The sequence below is a fragment of the Schistocerca cancellata genome, chromosome 3, assembly GCF_023864275.1.
Source record: "Schistocerca cancellata isolate TAMUIC-IGC-003103 chromosome 3, iqSchCanc2.1, whole genome shotgun sequence".
NCBI classification, from domain to species: domain Eukaryota; kingdom Metazoa; phylum Arthropoda; class Insecta; order Orthoptera; family Acrididae; genus Schistocerca; species Schistocerca cancellata.
In genome coordinates this window covers 507,807,453-507,834,273 of record NC_064628.1, presented here as the reverse complement: position 1 = coordinate 507,834,273, position 26,821 = coordinate 507,807,453, and the positions used below count along the sequence as shown (strand labels likewise).

Genomic DNA, 26,821 nt, shown 5'->3' with positions numbered 1-26,821 from the left:
AGAGCAACAGGAAAGTGGTTCACAATGGCCAAGGCTAATTAAGTAATATGAACATCTACCACTTTGTTATTCAAATTTGAATTTAATAAAATCCAAATATTGATTCTGAAACTAAATTAAAAAATATTTTTAAACATTTCAAAAGTGTTTCAATTTCTATTTTGAGATTACTCAGTCTCATCACTCAAAATTATATTTGATCATTAGTCATTGTTAGCCATTGTTATAGAACTTCAAAAGCTTGATTATTTCTCTTAATTTCAGTATGTACTCAAAGTTCATACTGTGAAAGAAGGTGACACAGAATTAAAAATACACATACTAGTACTTTGTAGAGCAACATATCAATAAGCTTTCACTAACATAGAATCGGTAGGGATGTATAAACAAACAACTACATAAACAACATAATGTTACCTTTTCTTTTAGAAGAGGAAGTTATGTTGAATTCTGTTCTCATATTTTTACTTTGAGCTATGTGTGGAAATAGTGGTTATTTAAATATAGATAAAATTACATTAAAAACAAAAAGTACAAACTGTAATTTTGCATAAAACATGAACAATACTTTACAAAAATCTACATCAATCTAATTTCTTTTCCAATATAAACTTATTACCTGCATAGACAACGATTCCCTCCACAAAATCTGTGTTTTTCACCATGCAGTCCCTCAAAAGAAGATTATCTGTGCTTACTGGTACTCTTTCACCATCTGGATGCACAATTGAACCATGAAAGCGATAGATCTTTGTTGTTGGCCCATCAACTTCCACCACTGATCGGAATTTACATGGTTCAAATATATCTTGCTAAAATCATGAATAATACGCAGTAATCAGCATTTTGGTTCATGTCATATATGAAAATAGCAGCTGTATGACAGACACAATGATCTTCAGTTCTATGGTAAATTCATAAAACAGAGTTTTGTAATATTATAACTAAATCATAATTGTCCGTTAAAATTAATCTTTTAGTTGAAATTCATGAACTCAATGTTTCTATTATTTTTATTAATTTAAATTCACATTTTACTGTCGGCTGGATGCCCAGAGTATAAATTCAGTAGCCCATTTGAAAACGTTTTCTTTTTTCACAAACTCTGGCACCTATCCTTCACAAAGTGTAGGTTTTGTCTAAATTGTATCTGTCCAACGTAGGGAACTATGATCAGTGTGTTGAATTTCAGTGCCATGCTTGGCTTCTTGATAAGGATGTGAGAAGGGAGGGGATGAAATCTGGTGCCGATACATATCCTACTCCTCTTAAATCACACAAAGGTCACTATCGAGCTTAACATATCCATACGGCAGGTAAATTATCATGAACAGTCTGATATGCACTCACTTCTTGAAACACCACGAATAGGCTTAGGGATTTAACTCCAGATCTGGCATAAGTTTGGTGATCACAAACTTTACATCACCATCTCTCCTCTCTTTAGAAAAATCATGAAGGTTGTTGAAATGTTCTTCCACCACCACAATTTGAACCAGATCTCTCTTCATGTGTATTAGTAAACTCTGCTGCAAAAGAGGGTATGGAGAGAGACATTTATTTTGCGTAACATGCATCACTAATATGAAACCATACCACTGACTATTGCAATGAAGAAAGTTTGCTGTCAGCAAGGAAGGCAAAATATGATACCATATGAATTTCTGATAGTCTGTCAGATTTGCAGTGTGTTCGAGTACATCACAATAAAACATCTTTATAAATAAAATATATTCAATGCAGGATCATACATCATGACACATTTCAATAGTTTTCAATGTTATGATAATATATTCCTATGCATCTTCAAATCTCACAGGTGCCATTAATCATTCAGCTACTTGGAGACAGGATTTTGACCTGTAACACAATCTATACTGGTTGTTTTTTATTTGTCCATTTACTCTCAGATTATCTGTCTTAAGAACACAAATATTCAGTACTGAAAGTAAACTGAAGTGTGAAAGGACATTGCTAAAAATACCAATTAGTCAATTGAATGGTTCAGCAGTTCTCCAATACGATAAAATATTCAAACCTGTATCACTGTCATAATGAGGACAGTCACTAAATGTGAAACAGTATCAGCAACATAGAGTTCATTAAGTTTTCCAGTGTCTTATTATTTAGCAGTTGAACCACATTTTCCATTCCTCCAGGTTTCAATATCACACTCTCATAGGTGTCTCAAGTTCAGGGTCACTGATATTACCTTTGCACCCATTTAACACTATTCTACTTAAAAGTACTATGTACCGCCTTCATTTTGTCCCAAAATTTGCAGTGTAATAAAAAGGAACGATGTATTATTACAAAATAACTTTCTGCAGAAGTGTTATTGAATTTAATAAGCTCATTTATTTAATTTAATGCATGAAGTTCTCATTTTAAAGACAAACTGCATTTGATCAGAAGAAAAAATAGAAACAAAACATTTACATTCATTCAGTGGAAGTTGATAAGCAGTAAAAGAAAGTTAGGGTTTAAGATCCCATTTATAATGAGCCATCAGAGATGGGATAACAAGGAGAAGGATGGGGAAAGAAATCATCACAGTCCTTTTCAAATGAACCCTCCACGAATTTGTCTAAGTTACTTACTGAAACTGTGGAAACCATACATTTGGATGGGGATTTGAACAGCCATTCTGCCAAGTGCAAGCCTTAATGAGCTACCTCTAAAACAAAATTTGTAGGAAAAAGGAAGTGTGTGACTGGTCCTAATTCCTAACAGAGAAGTTATTTATAAGTTAGACATAAATTACAGAAAAATCTAATCAACTTATAACGTAATTCTAATTTGATGCAAACATAAAAGCTATAGACAAAGAGTAAAATAAATTATTTTAAATAAATGCCCTCAAACATTTTCTGATTATGCATTACCTTCTCCACAAAACCCCTCGCCACTTGTCTCTGTTTCAGATTGGTCTCTCCATCCAAATTGCAAGAATCGATATAGCAAATACCATTAGGGTCACTGGACCGCAGAAGAAGAATATCTGCAGGAATTACCTCATTATTTGATAAATGTACTAGGTCTCCAACTCTTACTTTCTTCCATAATGTTTTTTTGTACCGCTCTTCATCGCTGTAAAAAGAAAAACACATCTGTAACACCAAAAAGACTTAAGTAACCAAAATATATAAAATTAATGAAAGCATAACCATAATAGCAATTACTCTGCCTGAGAAAGAAAGTGAAGCACCCAGAATGAGAAGAGGAAACAAAATAAAATTTCACAGCTTTAGGGGATATGTGATGTTATTTCAGTGATTATAAAACTGAGTGAAATTTACAAAGAGCTTGACAGCAGGGGCCTGCTTATAAGTATGAGATTCCATCCCCCTCTAGCCAGAATGCATGCACTTACTCAGTTGGGAAGTATGTCATTAAGTTATTGTATAAACTTGTTTTAACTGGTCCATGATATCCAGTATACTGGCACTGGGATGGAGTTGACATCCAAGTTGGTCCCACATGCTCCGTCGAAGAAAGATATGTTTATTTTGTTTGCCACAGGAGTGTCTCAACATCATACAGGCAGTTCATGACTATGCATTCCACATGTGGATAAGCAAAATGGCCACATGGTACCATCATATGACAGGGAACATCCTGTGACAAACTATCAGAGTTTCCTTAATCGCTAATAGCCACAATCTGAAGTCATATCTGATGGGTCTCCGCACCATGACACCTTGTGTACCACCACCTTGCCTCTCCAAGACATTGGAAGATTGGAACCTCTCCCCAAGTTGGCACCATAATCACCAACAATTGTCTCCGGGAGTAGTACAGAACAGTGATTCATCACTGGATACAATGTGATGTCATTCATCAGCAGTCAACACTTCCCAGTCATGGCACCACTCCAAACACTGCCATTTGTGGTGTTGTATTAACTGCAACCTATGCATGAAATGGCAATTCCTAGTCCAGCTTCTACTATTCTGATCAATGGTGTAGGATTCCACTGAATGTTAGAAGGATCCCTTACTTGTTCTTGGATGGCAGAAGCAGATGTGAAAGGGTTACAATGTGTCTGGTGCATGATATAGTGATCTTCCTTGTGGTGGTCAGACATGATTGATTGAACACTTGATGAGGAGTATGCTTGCCCTCACATTTCCACGCAGTCCAACATGAGGCCACTGTCACATCCAAATGTCCCACAAATACGGATACTGCACGATTTAACCAGCCAGTCAAATTGAGACCCACAATGTGCTTCTTTTCAAACTGTCAGGTGCTGATAACATGGTCTCACTTGAGTGTGCGACATCTCCATATCCTTCAGAGTGATTACTCAACTGCTGTTGCTGGTAACGACATTAAAGAAACCCAACATTAATGCTCTGTTGGGGTCATTCTACTTATCACAGAGAACTGCAATTCTAATCATTTAAACATTCATTAATAGTGTGTACATGTACACAGTTACATCAACATTAGACTATGTTCCCTGGGACCTCCATTTTTTCTGTCAGGCAGCATATTATTTTGAATTCTTATATTTTTAACAGCAAAATTCCCTGATATTATGTGGTAAAAATGGCTGTTAAATAAATTCTCCAATAAACAAACATACGACTGTACTTATAAGTACACAAGTTCAGCCACATATCATAATTTCCATGTATATACGCTTTTTCTTTGGCATTATTTCTCCCTTTTCAGATCCAACAAGTGACTGAGTTCCTCAGTCTGGAATTTCTGGAATTTTTTCTATTTTTTGTCAGAAGTCTATCCTGTCACTGCTTCAACTTACCTAACACGAAAGGGGAAGTCAATGACAGCATATATCATGAAATAAGATAAATAGAGCTTTGTGTGTTTTTATGCTTTAACAGTATGATTTTGGAAGAAAGATTAAGAATCAGCATGGAACCTTTGAGCTCACAGCTGTTAAGAGACCAATTGTTGTTTATTTGAAGCTCTTATTAAGCTTTATCACTTAACACCCTGCCGTTGTTTTGCTTATAACCCTCTTATTACCTGATTCCAATTTTTTTTAATGAAATTAACTGGTATAATATATTGTACCTAGTGATGAATTCTAAACCTGCAAATTGCCATTACTATCCAACCAGACCAAGAACTAATCCTTCTATCTCTGATCTATTGCAATTTCAGTAATGTTAGAAAGAAATTGTGCCCTGAAGCATGAATTTCATCTGTGAATCAATTTTACTGCTATTGCTATTTTATGCATTGACTGTGTTATGTCCCAGATGACATAAGACGTGATCTGAGGTTACATCAATCAAAATTTATGCTCTTTGCATTATACTATCCAGTCTGTTTATGTGACAAACTGTCAAAAGCTTAAATAATTTTATTTTACAGCACAGACCAAGTGAGATGTTTAGGAAGAGTGTCAATGAGCTTCTGAAAGGTGCAATCCAGGAGGTCCCACAGATTATTGACTGGGTTTTAATCCAGGGAGTTTGGTGGCCAGGGAAGTACAGTAAATTAATCCTTGTGTCTTCAAATCACACATGAACAATACACGCTGTGTGATACACTGCATTGTCCTGTTGGTCGATACTATCATGCTGAGGGGAAAAAAAAACTGCATGCAGTGATGGACATGGTGCCCTGTACCTAGTTATGGACCATATACCTTCCAGAATGACCAAGATGATACAGAGAATGCCTCGAAAACAATCCCCCAACCATAATGCACCCTCCTTTGGCCCGCACCCTTCTGTAAACTGTTGCAGGGCGTTCACTTTCAGGCATTTTAGGCTGTACATACCAAAAGCCATCTGTCTCATTGAGCATAAAACATGAATCATCTGGAAAGGCCACCTGTCAGCATTCAGTGGATGTGCAGTTGCAGTAACGACATGAAAATTCCAGCCTTCATTGCTAATAAGCAGTGTGCATGGGCGCATGAACCAAATGCATGCTGCAGAGGCCCATAAGGAGCAACATTTGCTCAACGGTCATTGAGGGCACACTGTTGGTAACCCCTAGGTTCATTTGGATAATCAGTCACTCAATAGTTGCACATCTATTTGCCTGTACATATCTCCGTAACTGAATAGTGGTCCAACTTGAGTAGGCACCAAGGAGTGAGTGAGTGAGTGAGTGCTGAGAAGCAGCAACATGGAATGTCATTTCACATGGAATAAGCTGATTGAGATGCACTTGGCCTATGCCACTGTTCTTGACAATGCAAGGGTGGCTCATACGATTTACCAGGAACATTATCCATATTGCAAGCTACCTCAGAAAAATACTTTTATATCAGTTGACAGACATATGAGAGAAACAACATGTATGTGAGCTAATAAGCATGATACAAGCAGGAGATGCACTGTTCGTAAAGCTGAGTTTGACGAAGATAAGTTACATCCAACAGAGCAAGATCCAATGACAAGAAGCAGACAAGACGTTCATGAACTTGGCAGAGACCAGCGTCACATCTGGAATGTCATTCATGAGACTGGTTTACATCCTATCCAGCAACAAAAGTTACAAGCTGTCAGGCCCAGGTGACTTCTCTAGCTGTCTGGAGTTTGTTGACTGGTTCCTACAACAAGCAGCACAAGAGCCACATTTCCCTGTCGTACATACATTGTCACCGAGAGCGATGTGCTGCAAACGTGGGTGGGAATTGTGAATGACTCACCCATGTTGCCTCAGAGGTTAGTGCTCACTCTTAACTTGTGTTTTTGCAATAAGTATTGCCTGCACTCCAGGAGGATGTACCATTTGAGAGTCAGGCAGAACCTTTGCTTCCAACATGATGATGCAACTCCACATTTTGCACATGCTGTCCAACATTACCTAGACAGGGCATCTGCTGACATAAAAATCGGGCGTGGCAGACCAATGCGGTAGCCTCCACATTCGTCAGACTTGACACCATTGGATTTTTTTCCTCTGAGGTGCCATGAAAGACAATATGTGTGCAACACCATTTGAGGATGAACAGGACTTGGTGGCCCCTATTATGGCAGCAGCAAAAGTGGTTCAGACTACTACTGGCATAATTAAGAGAACACGCACATCCCTGCGTCACCGCTATATTCTATGTCGGCGTGAAAACGGTGGTCAGTTTGAACAACTGCTACGACATGGTCATGTTAATTAACTGATGGCACGTCTGTATACGAGAGCATACTCTTTTTCATTTACATTGTCCTTTTTAAGCCTGTTGTTACATAAAACATGGGAATGTGCTTGTTTTCATTTATAAAGAAGCTCTGTATGGCACGTTAGCCAAGTATGATACATGTGTATGTGACACTAAGTTTTTGCTGTAGTCATCGTGACGACTGATTATTCCAAACGCTTTCTTTGGATACACATTTTTCGTGAATTACTTTTCACTTTGATCAGATGTACATCTGTCAGATTTCAGTTACGTTTATGCAGCGCCGAAAATATGCAAATACGTCCCCGAGTTCCAATACTCAAATTCCTTCCTTTGATGCTATTTTTCTGCCCTTACACCTTTGGTCAAATTGTCCTTCCATACCCTGTATATGAACTCAATGTAAGATTTTTGCTAAATAAAGTGCGGAATGAGACTAAAGCAAGTTCCATTATTCGAACCAGAAATCTTCGTATTCCTTGCTGGAACGGTTTGTCACTCAGTACGGTGACCGATTTGCCTCAACAGAAAGTGATAGCGGGAAAAAGTGAAGTAATGGAACTTCAGCCGGTAAGCAGTCAAAACCAGCGAAACTCAGGTGACGCAGGTGTTTGTTCGCTGACCGCGACTCCAGGCGCGGGGCAGCTGGCAGTTCGTTAAGTAGGTCACGCATACAGCCGGCGCTCCTTCCTGACGTCATCACCCCCACCTCACGCAGCGTCCACCCACGCGCGGCACACACCCTCCGCCTGCTGTTAGCGTTATGAGTTCTCCAGTAGCCCAGTGATTCACTGCGGAGCAAGTGCTTCCCAAGTGATGGACCATTCACAGTCGTACGACTACAATCGCTGGCCACTGGGTCCCTAAAGCTGGATCGCACTGTTTTAATAACTTTGGTGTTAGTTAAGTGACTGCGTATCGAACGTCCACAAAATTTGCCCGTTCCAATAAGAAAGAGAACTGTTATATAACATATGATAACTGAATCACTGCAAGGTGTTAACGAACATTTTTAATTAATTTGAAAGGGTCGTAAAACAATAAATCCGTAACATTCGGGCACTTAAGAACAGTCGAGTTCTGAATGAAGGCACGTTGTGGTGTTGTATGATAGATCCGTTCCTCCTTGTCCGCTCACTTATTGTTCCTTCCTGCCACGTGGTCTACAAGGTCGCAACGGGATGCAACATGACGTTCGAACAGCGACAATTTTTCATCTTTCACCATGCCAACGGCCTACAGCTACAGAAATATTTTACATTTGCTAATAACCAGAAATACGGTTGAGGATGCTATAATACAATTTGAGAACAAGAATAGGATACAATCTGTCCCTCAAGAAGGGCAGCCAAGCAAGCTAAATGAAAGAGAAGAGAAATCAATTATGAGAAAGATTGATCCTAACTTTCTATTAAGGGCACCTAAAATTGAAATCCATCTGCTCCAAAAAGTAGTAAGCAAGTACGTGAATCAACTGTCCGAAAGGTTACCAGGGAAGACGAGTATAACGGAACAGTGGCAAGGGAAAATGCCACTCGTGAACAAAGTGCACCGATGTGAAACGCTCCAATTCCAAAGTTCACGTCACCAAAGCGTCATGGTGTATTTGTCGATGACAGCAAATTCAATATCTTCTCAACAGACGGAAGAAAAATGGTGCTGGGAAAGGCAAATGAGGAGCTGCAGGATAGACATTTGCAACCTACTGTAAAACAAGGTGGGCGTAGTTGTTTGATATGGGGATGTATTTCGTCATCTAGTATGGGAGATATTACATTCCTGGCTAGCTTGTTAAACAAGGAATTATCTCGCAACATCCAGACGCAAAATTTACAAATGAGCGCATAAATGGAGGTTAGACATACATTCAGTTTTTTCCGAAGTAATGACCCGGAGTACACATCATACCTTGAAAAAGAATGGGTTCTTTATAATTGATACAGTCATTTTTGAAAGGTCTTTACTCCAAATTTTGACAAAATGAATTAAGGACAGCACCAGGTTCTGTACACATAGATGCACCTTTATGCATGAAAAGGGCTACATTCGAGACACTGCAAATTTGTTTCTGCGACGTCGTTTATGTATGGGCTTTATTCCGGAAATAGCGCCCTTTCAATGATGATCATCTCTACGTGCGATCTATAGAATACCTAATGCATTATGCGTTACGTTTAGCCTTTCGTAAGAAAAGTCTTATATGTTAAACGATACTACTAAATTGTATGCATAATGTACTGAAGCTAAAAGAAACTGGCATGCGTATTCAAATACAGAGAAACGTAAACAGGCAGAATACGGCGCTGCGGTCGGCAACGCCTATTAAAAAAAAAACAAGTGTCTGGCACAGTTGACATTAAATACTGCTGCTACAATGGAAGGTTATAAAGATTTAAGTGAGTCTGAACGTTGTGTTACAGTCGGCGCACGAGCTATGTGAACAGCATCTCCGATGTAGCAATGAAGTGGGGATTTTTCCGTACTACCATTTCACGGGTGTACCGTGAATATACCAATCCGGTAAAACATCAAATCTCTGACACCGCTGCGGCCGGAAAAAGATCCTGCAAGAACGAGACCAGTGACGAATGAAGAAAATCGTTCAACGTGACAGCAGTGCAATCCTTCCGCAAATTTCTGCAGATTTCAACGCTGTGTCTTCAAGTGTCAGCGTGCGAACCATTCAACAAAAAATCATCGATATGGGCTTTCGGAGCTGAAAGCCTACTCGTGTACCTTTGGTGACAGCACGACACAAAGCTTTACGCCTCGCCTGGGCCCGATACTAGACTGGAAACATGATGCCTGTTCGGACGAGTCTCGTTTCAAATTGTATCGAGCGGATGGATATGCACACGTATGGAGACAACCTCATGAATCCATGGACCCTGCGTGTCAGCAGTGGACTGTTCAAGCTGGTTGAGGCTCTGTAATGGTGTGGGGTGGGTGCAGTTCGAGTGATATGGGACTCCTGATACGACTCTGACGTAGGCATCATGTCTGATCACTTGCACCCATTCATGTCCATTGTGCATTCCGACGGACTTGGTCAATTCCAGGAGGGCAATGAAACACCCCACAGGTCCAGAATTGCTACTGTACATACCAGCCATCTCTCCCGATTTAGCGGGAGACTCCCGATTTTCCACTTTTTCTCCCGCCTCCCTGTTATTCCAGTATTTCTCCCGATTTTTACTAGTTATCGTCAAACTTACGATATTTCGCCATTTCAGTTTTTTTTTTTTTTTCGCCAATTGCCGGAATTCGTTGCGTATTAGTCGACCTTAATCAATACGTATCGAAGTTTATAGAAATCAGGAAGTCGCGCGTGATTTATATATCGATAGTTATTTTTCCTCTTTCCTGCGTATTTTGTCGAAGATGTACCCGTGTCCCGTAGTGCACATGTACTAACCTCGGTAGTGCACAGTGTTCTGCTTGGACGTGTGTTGATGCATATTGTCGTAGTGTTTTGATTCGGGGCTTTGTTTTTAAACATGGCCAAAAAATATAACTCCGTCTTTTTAAAACAATTTTCGGAACAGTTTCCGTGCATTATCGAGTCGAGGAAAGGCCCGTTGTTCGCTTTTTGTGCTGTTTGCCGATGTGATATTTGTGTATCACATGGTGGAAAAGTGATGTTTCCAAACATGTGGGAACAAAAAAGCACCGAGACAATTTGAAGTGCGTCAATAACAATAAAAAACTGAAATTCAGCGACAAAAGTGAAAGTGATGGAGTGATAAATGCTGAATGTTTGTTTACATCTTTTATTTTACAACATAATTTGCCGATTAATTGCGCTGACCATGCGAGTCACCTGTTCCGGAAAATGTTCCCGGATAGCAGTATAGCGAAAAAATACAGCTGCGGAAGGACAAAAACTGTCGCAATTATCGGAGAAATGGCAAAAAAAGAAAAAGAAGAAATCGTAGACATTTTGAAAAAATGGCCATTTTCTATTGCAACGGACGGTAGTAACAAAAGGGATGCTAATTTATATCCCATGGTTGTTATCGTTTATAATGAGACGACCCAAAAAATTGAAAGTACCTTATTACCTCTCCCCAGCTTAAAAGGAGATTCCACTGGTGTCAACATAGGAACACTTCTTCTCAACACACTGAAGGAATGTAATATTCCACTCAGTAACTGTTTGTCAATAGGTTGTGACAATGCCCCTCTAATGGTTGGAATGAAAAACGGAGTTGCAGGTCTCTTGAAAAATCATATACCTAACCTCTTTGTTGTTGGTTGTCCCTGCCATTTGTTAAATCTGGCAGCAAAAAAAAGGGAGCTGCATGTCTGCCATTCCAGATTGATGACTATTTACTGGACATATATTGTTTTCTGCAGAAGAGTACAAAGAGAAAGGAGAAACTGAAAGAATTTCAGAAATTATATGATGTCGAGATGAAAAAAATATTGAAGCATGTGTGCACTCGTTGGCTTTCTGTGAGCAAATGTTTACTTCGGTTACTGGAACAGTGGAAGCCTTTGACCAGCCTGCTCAATTATGAAGTGAAGTCTGGTAAGAATGATCAGCTTGGGTGTCTCCAAACTTATCATATACCGAAGGTGAAACAGTCACCAATTGAGAGTAGTGCCTCTTCAAGAAAAAGAGCTAATGAATTGCCAATTCCATGTTCATCTACATCAAAAATAAGTCAACAGGATTCCCCAAATGAGTACAACCTGTCTCGTGAAGAAAGGATTTTTATGTTTGTGTCATCAGATTTAAATAGGCTTTGTGTCTTTTTGTCAAATGTTATAACTACATTTGACAAAACAAATGTACTTTTGCAGTCAAGTGTACCTCACATCCATTTACTGCAAGATCTGCTGCTGGACACGTTACAGAATTTGATTTCTAAATTTGTACTACCTACACTGATAAAATCCTGTTCTCCTTTTGAGGTTGATTACCACAGCAGAAGAAACCAGAAGGATGATTCTGATTTGGTCATTGGCAGTTGTACTTCTCAACTTGTGGGTTCCTCAAGCATGATGAGAAGGTGGAATTCTTCTCATCTGTTCGGAAATACTTAATTGCTGCCTGTGACTACGTGGTTCATAAATTACCATTGAAGAGTGAAATGCTGAGGAATGCAACAGTTGTGCAAATCAGATCTGTTTCCAACGCATCCTTTTCTACCCTAAAGTATTTTGTGGAAAAGTTTCCAGTATTACTAAATGCAGATGCGGGTAAACAGCATGATGCCATGGATGAATTACAATCCCAGTTTTGTGCATTTCAGACATATGATATACCGGATGAAATCTTAAGGGAAGAAAGAATAGATGTGCAGTGGTCTCTGATAGGAAAACTAAGAAATAGTGATGGGAGCCTAAAATTTGACAAATTAATTCGTTTTATGTTAGGTATTCTAACGGCCCCTCATAGTAATGCAGAATGTGAGAGGATATTTAGTCAAGTAACTAAAACAAGGACACAGTTTAGATCATCTACCGATGATGAAAATTTGGAGAGATTGTTGACCGTAAAATCAAGACTACAGGGTGACTGCTTTCAGCAAACCTTCAACAAAGAATTTCTCAGAAAGGCTAAGTCTTCAACATTCAATTCCTTAAATCAATAGAAATGTGAAGTGTTTCGTGAAAAGATAATTATACCTGTGTGTTACCATATTTTCTCCATCCTCATCATGTATTGGAAACTTAATTAAGGAGGAAATGATAGACCTTGATGTGAACGGATAACAACTTTGTTAAATAAGTGAGAACACTAATGTGTATTATCTCGAAACATTTTAAGAGTGAACTACTATTTTATTTGGTAACTGTTTTAGTTTGTTAGTACATCATCATTATTCAGATTCTGCAATGTTTCCTACTGTAGAAGCAGCTTCTACTTCACCTGTGAGAAGAAAGGTATTGTACATGTTCTCATGATTGTTCCAATGTTTCTCGCTAATACTGAATATTAATAGGCTACATAACTAGAGTTAAATATGAGAATTTTACGAATTTCTGTAATGACAGGTTCCCTGAAAATGTGTAATACTAGTTAACTTTGAACATGCAGAGATACAGCATGTGAAATTTTACGAGGAGAAAGTAGATGCTGCCCCTGAAAATTAAAAAAGAAGCGGTTGTGTTAAGATTTCAGCATACACCGGAGAACCAGTTGGCAAGCCTATTTTTACAGTTTTCATGTGTCACAAAACAGTATGGTGGATGCTGTTTTACGGCAATCATACTTTTTTTTCTAATGCCAAAAAACATCACAACCTAACAGCAATTAGCTGGGCGAAACTACAAATAAGGGTTACGGAATCAACATTTTGGGTATTTCCAATGTTTCTATATGTTTTTTTAGCAATTATATAGCTTTGTGGCGCCTTAAAGGAAAACTTTTCAGTTGTCTTAGGTGTATACAAAAATGAGCCACAGCTTTTTGATCTTTCCTATCTCCTGATTTCTCCTGATTTTTAAAACTGAATCTCCTGATTTTTGGTTTTTGAAGGTTGGCAGGTATGCGTACAGAATGGCTCCAGGAACACTCTTCTGAGTTTGAACATTTCTGCTGGTCACCAAAGTCCCCAGACATGAACATTATTGAACATATCTAGGATGCCTTGCAACGTGCTGTTCGGAAGAGATCTCCACTCCCTCGTACTCTTACTGACTTATGGACAGCCCTGCAGGATTCATGTTGTCGTTTCCCTCCGATACTACTACAGACATTAGTCGAGCCCATGCCTCGTCGTGCTGCGGCACTTTTGCGTGCTCGCGGTGGCCCTACACGATATTGGGCAGGTGTACCAATTTCTTTGGCTCTTCAGTAATGAAGAATGATGAGTCCGTAATGCGTGTATACCAACAAGGCATTGAGACAGAAAGAGAAAATTGAGAGTGCTCATTCTGATTTCATTGTAACAAAGAGCATGTATCAGAAAATGTCTAAGAACCAGGTTTGTTTTCCTCCATTTGCGTTGGGAAAAATAAGAATCGGTGTAAGATTCTAATATGTGCAGCTTTGGTGAAGACTAGACATTTTGATAATGTGAAAGAGTTTTTTCTTATTTGTTAAGTGGTGAAACGGGTAACCGGAAGAGCTCATAGAGTCTACACGGTAAAAGAATATTATGAAGTCATTGCAAGTGGTTCCGAACTTCATATGCTTACCATGAGGCTAACAGAAACGGAAGATATATACAACTTATATAAGTGGTGGTGAACACACTACGGCTGCTGTCGAACGAATCAAAACGTAGACATGTTCTAAAATACCAGAAGTCAGATCTCAGTCATGTCGCCTTATGCATTTTGAACATAGTCAGTTACAGTCACGTTGTGGCTACTGAAAGCGTAGGAGGATTACAGAATCATAATTTGACCTTTTATTTCTGGCGCTACGGTCGCAAGTTCGAATCCTGCCTCGAGCATGGATGTGTGTGATGTCCTTAGGTTGTTGTTGTTGTGGTCTTCAGTCCTGAGACTGGTTTGATGCAGCTCTCCATGCTACTCTATCCTGTGCAAGCTTCTTCATCTCCCAGTACCTACTGCAACCTACATCCTTCTGAATCTGCTTCGTGTATTCATCTCTTGGTCTCCCTCTACGATTTTTACCCTCCACGCTGCCCTCCAATACTAAATTGGTGATCCTTGATGCCTCAGAACATGTCCTACCAACCGATCCCTTCTTCTGGTCAAGTTGTGCCACGAACTTCTCTTCTCCCCAATCCTATTCAATACTTCCTCATTAGTTATGTGATCTACCCAGCTAATCTTCAGCATTCTTCTGTAGCACCATATTTCGAGCTAAGCGACTGATGACCTCAGAAGTTAAGTTGCATAGTGCTCAGACCCATTTGAACCATTTCTTTTTTTTTCTGGAAGGGTGTGTTGTTTTTAATTTTGAAAAGGCTTAAACTAGACCAGTGTCTATTAACAGGAACAAAATGCAAGACCTTCAACGTTTACTTTATTGTATTCCGCATTAATATAGACATTTCTATGATGATTTGATGAAATGGCCTGTATGTAACGTTGGTGCCGCTACTGCTTCAGATGATGATCAATGAAACCATGTTGTATGTAGGGCTACTTTGATTAGCGTTACAATACTTTGAAAATGTATTACTAAAGAAAAAGAAGAAAAAAACTACCTGAAACTTGACCATGCTTATGAATTACTTCCACACGAACAGGACCTTATTCCAAGACTTTGGCCTTATTTTTTCAATGAGATAGCAAAACCTAGCAACTGCAGTAATGGCAAAAAAATTTTTATTGTTTTTTTTTAACATCGTAAATCCCATCCTGTTACATTCCATATACTCACCCACAGGTGTTTTCCTTCGTTCCTGAAAACTGAAGATTTTGGAGCAAAGGCCTTTCAGAAATGACTGTATCAATTGTCCTAAAGTTATTCAGACAACTCCTCAGTCGCCATACCTTACCCTCAGAGACTCAATGGAATGGGCTCGATGAGTGAACAGGCTCGAAGTAAGACATGAAAAAGAAGCTGAAGGAAGAAAAGCAACTTACAGTGGTTGCGTACACAGCGAAAAAGAATGTTTGAAACTGGTTATAAAACAGAAGGGATAGCCCACGAAGTACTGAGTTACGATATTATTCCTGCACTTAAGAAAAATTATGTTGTGGACGAATAAGAAAGACAATTCTGTATTAATATTATGTAAGGAAGTATGTATTATTATTTCACTTAAGACACTATGTGCCACAATTTGAATTAATTACTACAACATAAATTTTCATCTACTGACATTTTATACGCTTATTAAATGTATATTTGAAAATAGAACACATACTATCGCTATGCATGCGACAGCATGTGTACCTAATACACTACTGGTCATTAAAATTGGACAAATATATAAACTAGAACTGACATGTGATTACATTTTCACGCAATTTGGGTGCATAGATCCTGAAAAATCAGTACCCAGAATAACCACCTCTGCCTATAATAACGGCCTTGATACGCCTGGGCATTGAGTCAAACAGAGCTTGGATGGCGTGTACAGGTACAGCTGCCCATGCAGCTTCAACACGATACCACAGTGACGAGCCAGTTGCTCGGCCACCATTGACCAGACGTTTTCAATTGGTGAGAGATCTGGAGAATGTGCTGGCCAGGGCAGCAGTCGAACATTTTCTATAACCAGAAAGGGCCGTACAGGACCTGCAACATTCGGTCGTGCATTATCCTGCTGAAATGTAGGGTTTCGCAGGGATCGAATGAAGGATGGAGGCACGGGTCGTAACACATCTGAAATGTAACGTCCATTGTTCAAAGTGCCGTCAATGCAAACAAGAAGTGACCGAGACGAGTAACCAATGGCATCCCATACCATCACGCTGGGTGATACGCCAGTATGGCGGTGTCAAATACACGCTTCCAATGTGCGCTCACCGCAATGTCGCCAAACACGGATGCGACCATCATGATGCTGTAAACAGAACCTGGATTCATCCGAAAAAATTACGTGTTGCCACGCGTGCACCCAGGTTCGTCGTTGAGTACACCATCACAGGCGCTCCTGACTGTGATGCTGCGTCAAGGGTAACCGCAAGCCATGGTCTCTGAGCTGATAGTCAATGCTGCTGCAAACTTCGTCGAACTGTTCGTGCAGATGGTTGTTTTGCAAACGCCCCCATATGTTGACTCGGGGATCGAGACGTGGCTGCACGATCCGTTACAGCCATGTGGATAAGTGCCTCTCATCCCGACTGCTTGTGATACGAGGCCGTTGGGATCCAGCACGGCGTTCCGTATTACCCTCCTGAACCCACCGATTCCATATTCTGCTAACAGTCATTGGATCTCGACCAACGCGAGCACCAATGTCGCGATACGATAAACCGCAATCGGGATAGGCTACAATCCGACCTTTATCAAAGTCGGAAACGTGACGGTACGCATTTATCCTACTTACACGAGGCACCAACTGCTGTTTGTATATGAAAAATCATTTGGAAATTTTCCCCATGTCAGCACGTTGTAGGTGTCGCCACCGGCGCCAACCTTGTGTGAATGCTCTGGAAAGCTAATCATTTGCATATCACAGCTTCTTCTTCCTGTCGGTTAAATTTCGCGTCTGTATCACGTCATTTTCGTGGTGCAGCAATTTTAATGTCCAGTAGTGTATGTTTCAAAACGCGGCGCATAAAAAGGGGGTTTTCCGGGGCTCATACCTCGAATTCTATTGGTGAGAAAAAGGCAGGGTCGAGTGTTTTGGATAGCCCTTGGCCCAGGGACCATTTGCATACCCAACAGAAGGATCGCATTAGCGTCGCTATCCTACAGTGTAGGGTCAAAGTATGAGCATTACACACTTCATCCTGCTTAGGCAAATGGAGCAAATCGGTTGGTTCTTTTTGCATTTGATTCAGTCTACGATGGGCTTGAGGAGCCTTCCGGAGGCGCCAGTAGTTCATGGACGGTTCCTTGGATAACATCACGAAAAATGATTTTTTAATATGTATTCGGGGTCACCTGCGGACCGAAAGCCAGGATTTCAAGATGGTTAAGCACAGGAAATAGTTGAAATTTGTACCATCTATACCTAAAATCCCGATTTCGAATTATCTCGAAAATTTTCCTGATATCTTTATCCGTTTCCAAGATACAGAGGTTCAAAGTTACTCTACTTCTACACGCAAAATCCGGTATGAGGCGAATCTAAATTACAAACGGCAGTAGGAAATTGCTCGAATGTTAACTGCGAATTCTGTAGGCATTTATGTGAGACAGCCATTTCCCCGTTTTCAAAAATCTTTATCCGTAATCGAGAAACACCCCACAAACTTGTTTTCTGGGCACAAAACACAGATTCCAAGACGGATATATGCAGCAAATTGCTGTATCTTTTACGATGTATTCCTGAGATCCATATCTCGAACAACCTTGAAAATTTTCTTGGTATCTTAATCCGCTTCCGAGATACAGTGGTTCGAAGTTACCTGACTTGCACACGTAAAATACACATGTAAAATCCGGTGTGAGGGGAAAACTTAGTGACATAGCACGCGGGAATATGCTGTAAAATCTCTCCATTATCATCTGGGAACCCCAAGTTGTCGCACTGAAGCACACGCAAAAATTTTTTGCACGTAAAATCCAGTCTGAGTTGTAAAATTAGTTATGGTTTATTTCAATTTCACGTAAGTAAAATATTTACGTTTACTGGCCAATACCTTTCTTTTCATATGAGTTACATGCCTTGTTGCGACAGGGAAAAGAAGGGGAACCAGCGGAAAATGCTCCTGTCGGAACACGAAATTGGAATATGTCCCTGTTTATTTAAAAGACTGAATGAAAAGTGGGTACCAGTTGCCTCATTCTACTCGTACCTTCCGCAGCACCTTTAGAAATTTTTGCATGTGAACATATTCGCGCTTTTTATGCTAAGGGAGAAAAAGACAGTGACAGTGAGAAAGGGACGGAGAAGTAATAAATACTGGAAGATAGTAGACAGTGGTCGTCTTACAGAAAAAGCGAAGGAGACAATGGTGATATGAGAGAATGAAATGGACAATGTCTGTGGAACATAGCTGTCAGCGACAGAACAGTGTTTGGAAAAGGGTGAAGGAGACAGCACGGAGGGGGAGGGGCGAATAAAGGAAAAGAGAGAACCTGTGGTAATGAGTGAGTATACGACAGTGGAAACGAGGAATATAGTGATTTTGGCAGTGAGAAGAGACAGGAGCAGTAGGAAGAGACAGGAGCAGTAGGAAGGAAGGAATGAGATATTAGCAGTAAGAGAGGGAAAAAGGGAGACAGTGACAGGGAGAGGAGACTGTAGTAATAGGACAGAACGAAGGGGACTGTGGCTGTGACAGAGGAAACAATGACAGAGAGACACAAAGAGATAATGACAATGAGTTGCGCTGAATGTGTGACTGAGAAAGGCCAACTGGGAGTGGATGGGTATGAGTGACTTGGAGCGATAGACTAGTGGGTGAGTGAGTAACATTTGGGGGAGCTTGTGGGAGTTTGAGGCGAGCTGCATATTAGAAAGAGCGCGAATATATTCGCACAAAAAAGTTTTGGGAAATTTTTTTGCAAGTGTTGAAGGGAGCTGGCTCCCCACTTTCCAGTGTCTTTTAAATAAACAGGAACATACATTTTTGTCCTCCAATAGGAGCATTTTTCCGCTGGTTAGAAACAATGAAGAGACTTAATGTATTAATGACGCTTCAGTGTTACATAAAACGGAAAAAGTGACGCAGGATACAAATGCAGCTATTAGATGTAGAAGAGTAACTCTTACCACGAACCTAAGCTGTTGTCCCACCCTCCAACCCCAACACCACAACAAATAAATAAAATAAATAATTAACGCTCCTCGGCCGTTATAACGACTTGATGACTCGCTTTTGAAACATTTTCTTTATTTCTGTTGCTATGAAAACATGAATCTCCGCTAACAAGCGACTTATCCACAATTCCTCGAAAGATACACATCAGAAGGAATAATTTATTAGTTCGTTATCAACTGAAATACAATGGATTTATTATTAATATTCTTTACAAGGGAATCGATTTGGCATCCCAACGTGCGCGCTGGACTGTGTATCCACGAAGGGACTGCTCTCTTTGCGATGAGTCCCAGTTTATTTTGCAAAATAACCGGCACGTGTGTTCGATTTGGCAAGAAGTCAGAACCCGATATTATTCGTAAGCAACCAGAGAAAAGAAGGTCTTGGTATGAGGTCTTGTGCATGCGCCAATTCTAGGTTGCCAGTTTCACGGTATAACTTGCATTTCTTATGGGAAAATTAATTTTACTGTAAACGTAAGGAAATCTCCATTCTGATGTTTACAATGAAGTACTTAATAAAAACAATTTCATTCCAACTTTTACAGCAAACGTCAGTAATAATTTATAATTCTTCTTAGACAGGAGATTTACCACATGAGAAGGAAGTGGTTGTCGCATGCAGCCAGTCTTATTTCTTCCTGGATCGAGGGCAGCCGATGAGGATATAATTAATGTCCTGTAGCTACCTACAGTCGCAATATGACGTTGGTATGTGGCGAAGTTTACAGCGCGGTTGTATTTCAAACAGCAAAGATCCTCACAAACCGTCTCGCGGCCCCTCTGTCAGACAAGTTGCAGTTCAGAGCCCGCTTAGCAGCATACCGTTGCACCTTTGATAAATGCGGATGGATTCGTCTGTACCAGATGTCCTTGAGTAAAACTTTAGCGTCCCATGCCTCGTTCCAGTCACTTTTGGTCAAGCCTCTAACCACAGAAGAGGCATGTTCCGCAAGAATACATCTTTCTTTTACGCCAGTCTTCGCCGCGTCATTCCCAACTGGTTGTTTTTTTCGGTCCCCGCAATCCCAGAACAGCAATTAATCGACACAAATGAGACCCCTTACAATATCGGACTTGAACCGAACCGGTAACAGCTATTCGGTACGTAAGATGGCGTCTCCCTTTGTTATCACCGCGAAATGCGAGTCCGTGAGTATGAGAAGAGAGTCACCCGCTATGGTCATGCTTTACCTCAGTGCTCTGCCGACGCCTAGGAGGCGGAGGGGAGAGAAAGGAAAGGAAAGGAACTATTGATGTCAGCCCCATCGGGAGTATCAGCGGCGACGAGAGAAAACGTGTGCCGGGCCGGGATTCGAACCTGGAATCTCCCGCTTACTACACAGTTGCGTCAACCACTGCACCACCCGGACAGTATTTATCGCAACTGCGCAGACTATCTCGGCACGCCTCTCGAGAGACCCACTTTCCCACCTAGCGCCACCTTATCCACAGTCCCCGCCTACGTCCTCGATGCTCGCTACTTTGAGATTCCCGCAGGAGGTCTAACGTACTTGTCAATCCGCACTGAAGATGGCAGATTCATTGCCTATCGAGGTGAATCAATAATATGAACGCGTTGTGTGTGTTCTTTCGGACATGTCCGAAAGAAAAGACACCACACATTAATGTAAATGGCTAGGAGCTCAGACGTGTAAACTGATGTTTCTTTCAGTAGACGAAATAGTTCACTCTTCATTTTTTCTATCAACATAAGCACGGCCGTCGTCACACACACACACACACACACACACACACACACACACACACACACACACACACACACACACCTTGGAAAGACTTTCTAGATTTATGTTATTGATTACTGGGCTCTGAAGAGTAGCCGAGATTACTGTGCGAATTTGGAACATGCTTGATAACTTCGTACGCTTCCTTGAAATATAGTTGCTGTTGCGTTCTTTGAATGAGGTGCTGTTCTTGCATAGTGATGGTGTTGATTATTACGTACCCAGCGACGATCGGTGAAGCAGCGCACTGGAATGTCGCAGATTTTGTTTCTCAGCACATCCTCAAAGCGTTGTAGGTGTGCAGAATAATTTTTCTACTGAAGTGTGTCTAAGTAGCAATAACGGTGTGTCTATTGTTTCAACAAGCAGTGCGTTAGTCGGGGTGGATACAACAGGTATGCATAATCAGAGTTTTGTACCGGTAGCTGTCGAGTATCTGCAGCGGTTGCCGGGATCGATAAGAAGGGACCTAAAGAACATGTATCGTTCTTATGATATTTGATTTTGGCAAACGTACGTACAACTCAATCTGGTTGTAGTCCAGGCAGCGAGTACACACACTTGCAGCATTAAGACGCCTAATGGTTCGGTCGCTGAAATACTGTGCATGAAACTGAAACAATAACTCGGCTGAACTCCAGAAAGCACACTATTAATTACCCACGCCGAGAAAATCTCAGCGGACAGCACTGCAAGAATCCATGCTGGGTTGGTGGAAGCATACGATAACGACGTACAATCATACAAGTATGACCCAATGTCTAAGTGGCACAAACACCTCAAAATGTGGTCAGTCGAGACTGAATAACGAAGAACGAAGTGGCTGAGCATCACTGTGGAGATCCAGGAATAGCAAGAGTAGTGGAGATCTTGATGCTCGAAGACCGGCGTATCACAATCGAAGCGACAGTGGAAGGAATGAAAATGAGGCAGGGATCAGATTGCAACACTCTGAGTATAAAAATGGTTGTCGCCCGCTGGGTTTCTACGACTGCTGATACACATTCAAAAAGGTCGCCGCACGGAGGCAGCAGCACAAATGATGCAGCAGTGTCACGTTAATCTAGAAAACTTCTTGAACAGCCTACTCATCGTGTATATACATGGTCCAGTCATGTACCGCCCATTTTCTAGGACAACGTGCAGTAACCACTCGCAGACGCCTGGTGGCAGCATTAGCAGTAGAGAGTAATGAAAGCGTTGTCGGGGGACGCGGAAAACAGTGCAGTTGTCGTCTTAATACTGAAACGGAGCGACGTATCTGACGTCCGAATGGGCCTGACCACTGGCTTTCGGGTCAGGTGTGGGAGAATTTCCAAAACGGCTAAGGTTCAAAATGGTTCAAATGGCTCTGAGCACTATGGGACTTACTTCGGAGGTCATCAGTCCCCTAGAACTTAGAACTACTAAGTTCATCACACACATCCACGCCCGAGGCAGGATTCGAACCTGCGACCGTAGCGGTCATCAGTCCCCTAGAACTTAGAACTACTAAGTTCATCACACACATCCACGCCCGAGGCAGGATTCGAACCTGCGACCGTAGCGGTCACACGGTTCCAGACTGAAGCGCCTAGAAGCGCTCGGTCACACCGGCCGGCAAACGGCTAAGGCTGTAAACTGTTCGCGTGACGCCGCGGTTAAAGCATACCGTGGATGGCAAAACCGGCCCCGAGGCAACTGTGATCCACCACAGCCCGTAGATGACCAGGAGGAACGACGGTTCTGGAGATGTGTGCGGGTGAATGGAAGCGCGACTACTGAGCAATTTACCGCCCAAATGAAGGGGTTACCAACAGCGTCACCTCAACAACCGTTCAGTGAACGTTGCTGCGTATGGGCCTCCGCAGCAGGCACCTGGTTCGTGCATCCATGCTGGCAACGAAGGCTGGAATTTGCAAGTCAGAACTGCAACTGGACGTCCAATGAGAGCTGACAGGTGACCTTTTTAGATGAATCTCGTTTTATGCTCCATCATCAGGCAGATGACTGTTGGCGTGTACGGCGTGAAACTCCTGAAACCGAACACCTCGCAACAATCGTCAGAAGGGTCCAGGCCAGAGGAGAGAGCGTTACGGTCTGGGAAACGTTTTCATGGCGTTCTCTCGGTGATCTCGTCATTCTGGAAGGCACAGTGGATTAACAAAATTATGCAGCTATCCTTAGGACCATGTGTCACACACCTTGTAGCGTACGTGCGTGGTTCGAAGAGCAACAGGATGAGTTTATCGTACTCCCCTGGCCGCCGAATTACCGGATTTAAGCCCGATGGATGACCTGTCTGACCACCTAGATCGGGCTGTTCGCGTCATCGATCCTCGTCCGAGAAACCTCGCGCAGCACGGCACTGGAGTCGATATGGCTCCACATCCCTGTCGGGACCTTCCAGAACCTCACTGACAGTCATCATGACCGTCTCGTAGATACCCTCGCTGCAAAATGTGGTTATTCAGGCTTTTGACACGTGGTTACATTAATGTGACTGGACAATGTATAATCATATGACCAGAGACAATGGAGCACAGGAAGCACTGCAAACATTCTTCACTAATTCTGATTTTTGTAAAAATGTGGGTCCCTCAGAACCTCATTTTCACTGTTCATATGGAAAACTGCACAGCACAGAGCTGTCACGAAAATCACCAATGGTAAAGGTAAGAATCAGTACAGAAATTAACCGTCAGTTGCGAAGCTGTAGATTGCCTTTCCACGAATATTAAAATGGGACAAAAAATTCGTTTGTGTAAGAGATTCTTTGGTGATTGTTAGTGAGTTCACCGTAGGCGGCTGGAACCTACTGACTTCTGAATCTGCGTCACCGTTCGTGGGCAGTCGGGCTTCTAGGTCTGTTTTCCATTGCTCAGTTACAAGTTCAGCTTGAGTCTCAGAATTTGCGATTATGTCTGTCACAAAACATAAACGACCATTTGTTATATAGACGCAGATATCTTAAAATGCATGTTTTTCGATCAGCATGGAATATTTATCAAATGCGTTTTTTCCGCAGATTTCAATGTTAATCAGTGCTTCGTTGATTTTCTTGCAGTATCACGCTATACGTAAACAATTACCATAGAGTGACGAGCGTACGTTTTGAAACATATTCCAACGCCATTATAAATGTCTGCTAACATTACAACAACAAGAGCTCATAGAATATCCTTCGAGGATTCGTCATAGGAGTGACGTAGTGGCACACTGATCCATCACGGTGCCGAATGGAGGCAGGTCACAGTAATAATGGGCTTTGAAGAGATACTAGAGCTTACAGAACCGTTTAGCCCCGATTTCATTGCGTCCAACAACATCCCTGAACTCAAAACGTTGGCATACAACGCATGGAAAAGACCAAGACACAGAAAGGCCGCCAGTACTATAATCCGCATGCTCTTTCAGTCAGGAGATCGTGCTTTACGGATTGGACATTCTGCAGACAATATCTAAAGACTATCAGAATGTTACTCGCCCATCGCAAAAATTTCAGTAGTCACTTCCTTAGAGACTCCCAAGCAAATCCGTGTGACTTCCAGTCAAAAGGTGATTTAAATTACGATTTATCCTTGCGTGAGTGATAACGCTTTCATTCACGTCAATTTCTACAAAGACCTAACTTTTAAGTAGGTTTATTAAACAATTTTCCATTAGTATCGCCACCATCTAGCATCCAAAAATACAGTTAACGATCACTGCACACTGTTTACGATATTGTGGCCGTACATGCTACTGACTGAATTCCCCAGGAGAGCTTTCATACTTTCCCATCGCCTGTTAGGCGATAGTGTCATCTCTACATGTAGTTTAATCTTTTACCTTACGCTTCACAAAACGAAAAAACTTAGCAGTATCCTATGAGCGCAGTATCAGCTAGTTGGAATCGGTCAACACAAGACAAATACCTAATACCTGGATGTGACACTTTGTAGAAGTATGAAACGGAACGATGACAGGCAGGTGGTGGACTTCCGTTGTTCCAAACTAGTCGCCAGCTTTTGAACTGTGACGGAGTTACAATAAAAAATTTGTTATCCAAGTTGCTGGTTCCGCCCTAACAATTTTGGAAATACGTAGCATCCCGAGAAAAGCCTACTTACAAAGTTTCAAGAGCCGGCTATAAATGATGACTCTAGTAATATACTGTAACACCTACCATACCGCTCCCGTTGGGATCGTTAGGACACGAACAGACCAATTAAGAGTGCGCACAGAGGCATTTAACAGTCGTTCTTCCAGCGCTCAATACGTGCATGGAACGGGAAGTAGTCCGAGGGGCTGGTACGATAGGGTGTATTTCACAGTAGTTTGCAGGGTGTGGATGTAGATGTGCGCCATCATGTCTAGGAAGATTATGTCTGTATTACTGTTTACACCTCCCTCCTCTCCCTCTCAGTAATATAAGGGATTTTATATGCTGCCAGTTACAATTTGTTTGTTATCTGCTACTATGTTCTAAGCATAAACAATTCGATTTAGAAGTTTGACTGATAGAGCCAGAATGAAGAACTAAGGCGAAATAAGGGTATCCCCTACAAAAAAGTTAAAAAATGTTACTGTAGTTTCAGTAACATTCGTATGGCTTTACAAAGGGAAGCAGGAAGATTTGACCTAAAATTAAAATAAAGTTGATTTTTTACTTGTTAATTATTTATTTTTCAGTTGAAACGAAAGGCATATATAAATTTCATAAAATACATAAGGAAACTTCGATTTTATTTTGCAACGTAATTTTTTTCTGGTTCAATAACTTCAGTTTGCTTCGCCAAGTTCTTTTTCTATGTTGGTCAAATCGGAAAACCCATCATCATTCTACTTTGGTTCTAAAGGAGGAGTCACAAATGTAACCGGCTTTTCTTCTTCTTCTTCTTCTTCTTCTTCTTCTACTGCTGCTGCTGCTGCTGCTGCTGTGTCATTTTTGCCACTCGACAAAGACAGGATTTTTACATTAGTCAGAGTACTGCAGATTTCCACATGATCGTCAAAATGTACGAAATTGTAAAAAGTAACATTTTCGTTTAAATCAGGAGGAAGCTCCTCGGGTACCCTGAATACCGAGTCGATTTCTCCTTTCTCCTGTTGCTGTTGAGTCTGTTGCTCCTTGATGAATCAGCATTTCTTCAAACACAACGAAATCCCATCTGGTTAACATTCGTCCAGGCTTTATCAGGCATGGTCATCGCCGCCAAAACTGTTGTGTTCGTGTGCGGACATCTTCCGTGTTTCGGTAGGAAGTTTCAATATTTTTAATTATATCTTGGTCAATCGGTAGTAATTTCGATGAGATGTTTGCATGGAAAAAATGATTGAAGTTCTCCAAAAATGATGGGCATAGAATAATGTGCAACTGTCCGGAGAAAGCAGAATTTTTTTCGCTTCCGTATTGTCCAGGCTCAGCAGGGACTCATTGGACACTTCTGTTCCCATTCATACCCTATTGTTGGAAGAACGTGAGATAGGGAATGATATGACACCCTTGACACGTCTAGGGTTAGCAGCTTTCGTTATCAGAAGACGTTCACTTTCACCGTACAGTACTGACAGAACACATACGATTTCGGCGAAGTACGTAAATAAAACGCTTATAACGATCACTCATTACAAGCGAGTCTCACAAGGAGTGGTCGCCAGTGGTCGGATCGACTTTTTGAAATCATCGGTAT

The 26,821-nt window shown here is 41.2% G+C and overlaps 1 protein-coding gene across 1 annotated transcript in view; it reads right to left on the bottom strand.

The window, feature by feature from the left end:
* The window catches only part of LOC126175289 (phospholipid-transporting ATPase VA), a 361,539-nt gene that overhangs the window by 109,489 nt on the left and 225,229 nt on the right, over nucleotides 1-26,821 (bottom strand). Inside the window, 2 exon segments of the mRNA XM_049921954.1 lie at nucleotides 620-812; nucleotides 2,886-3,090. Coding sequence (XP_049777911.1) covers nucleotides 620-812; nucleotides 2,886-3,090 — 398 coding nt within the window.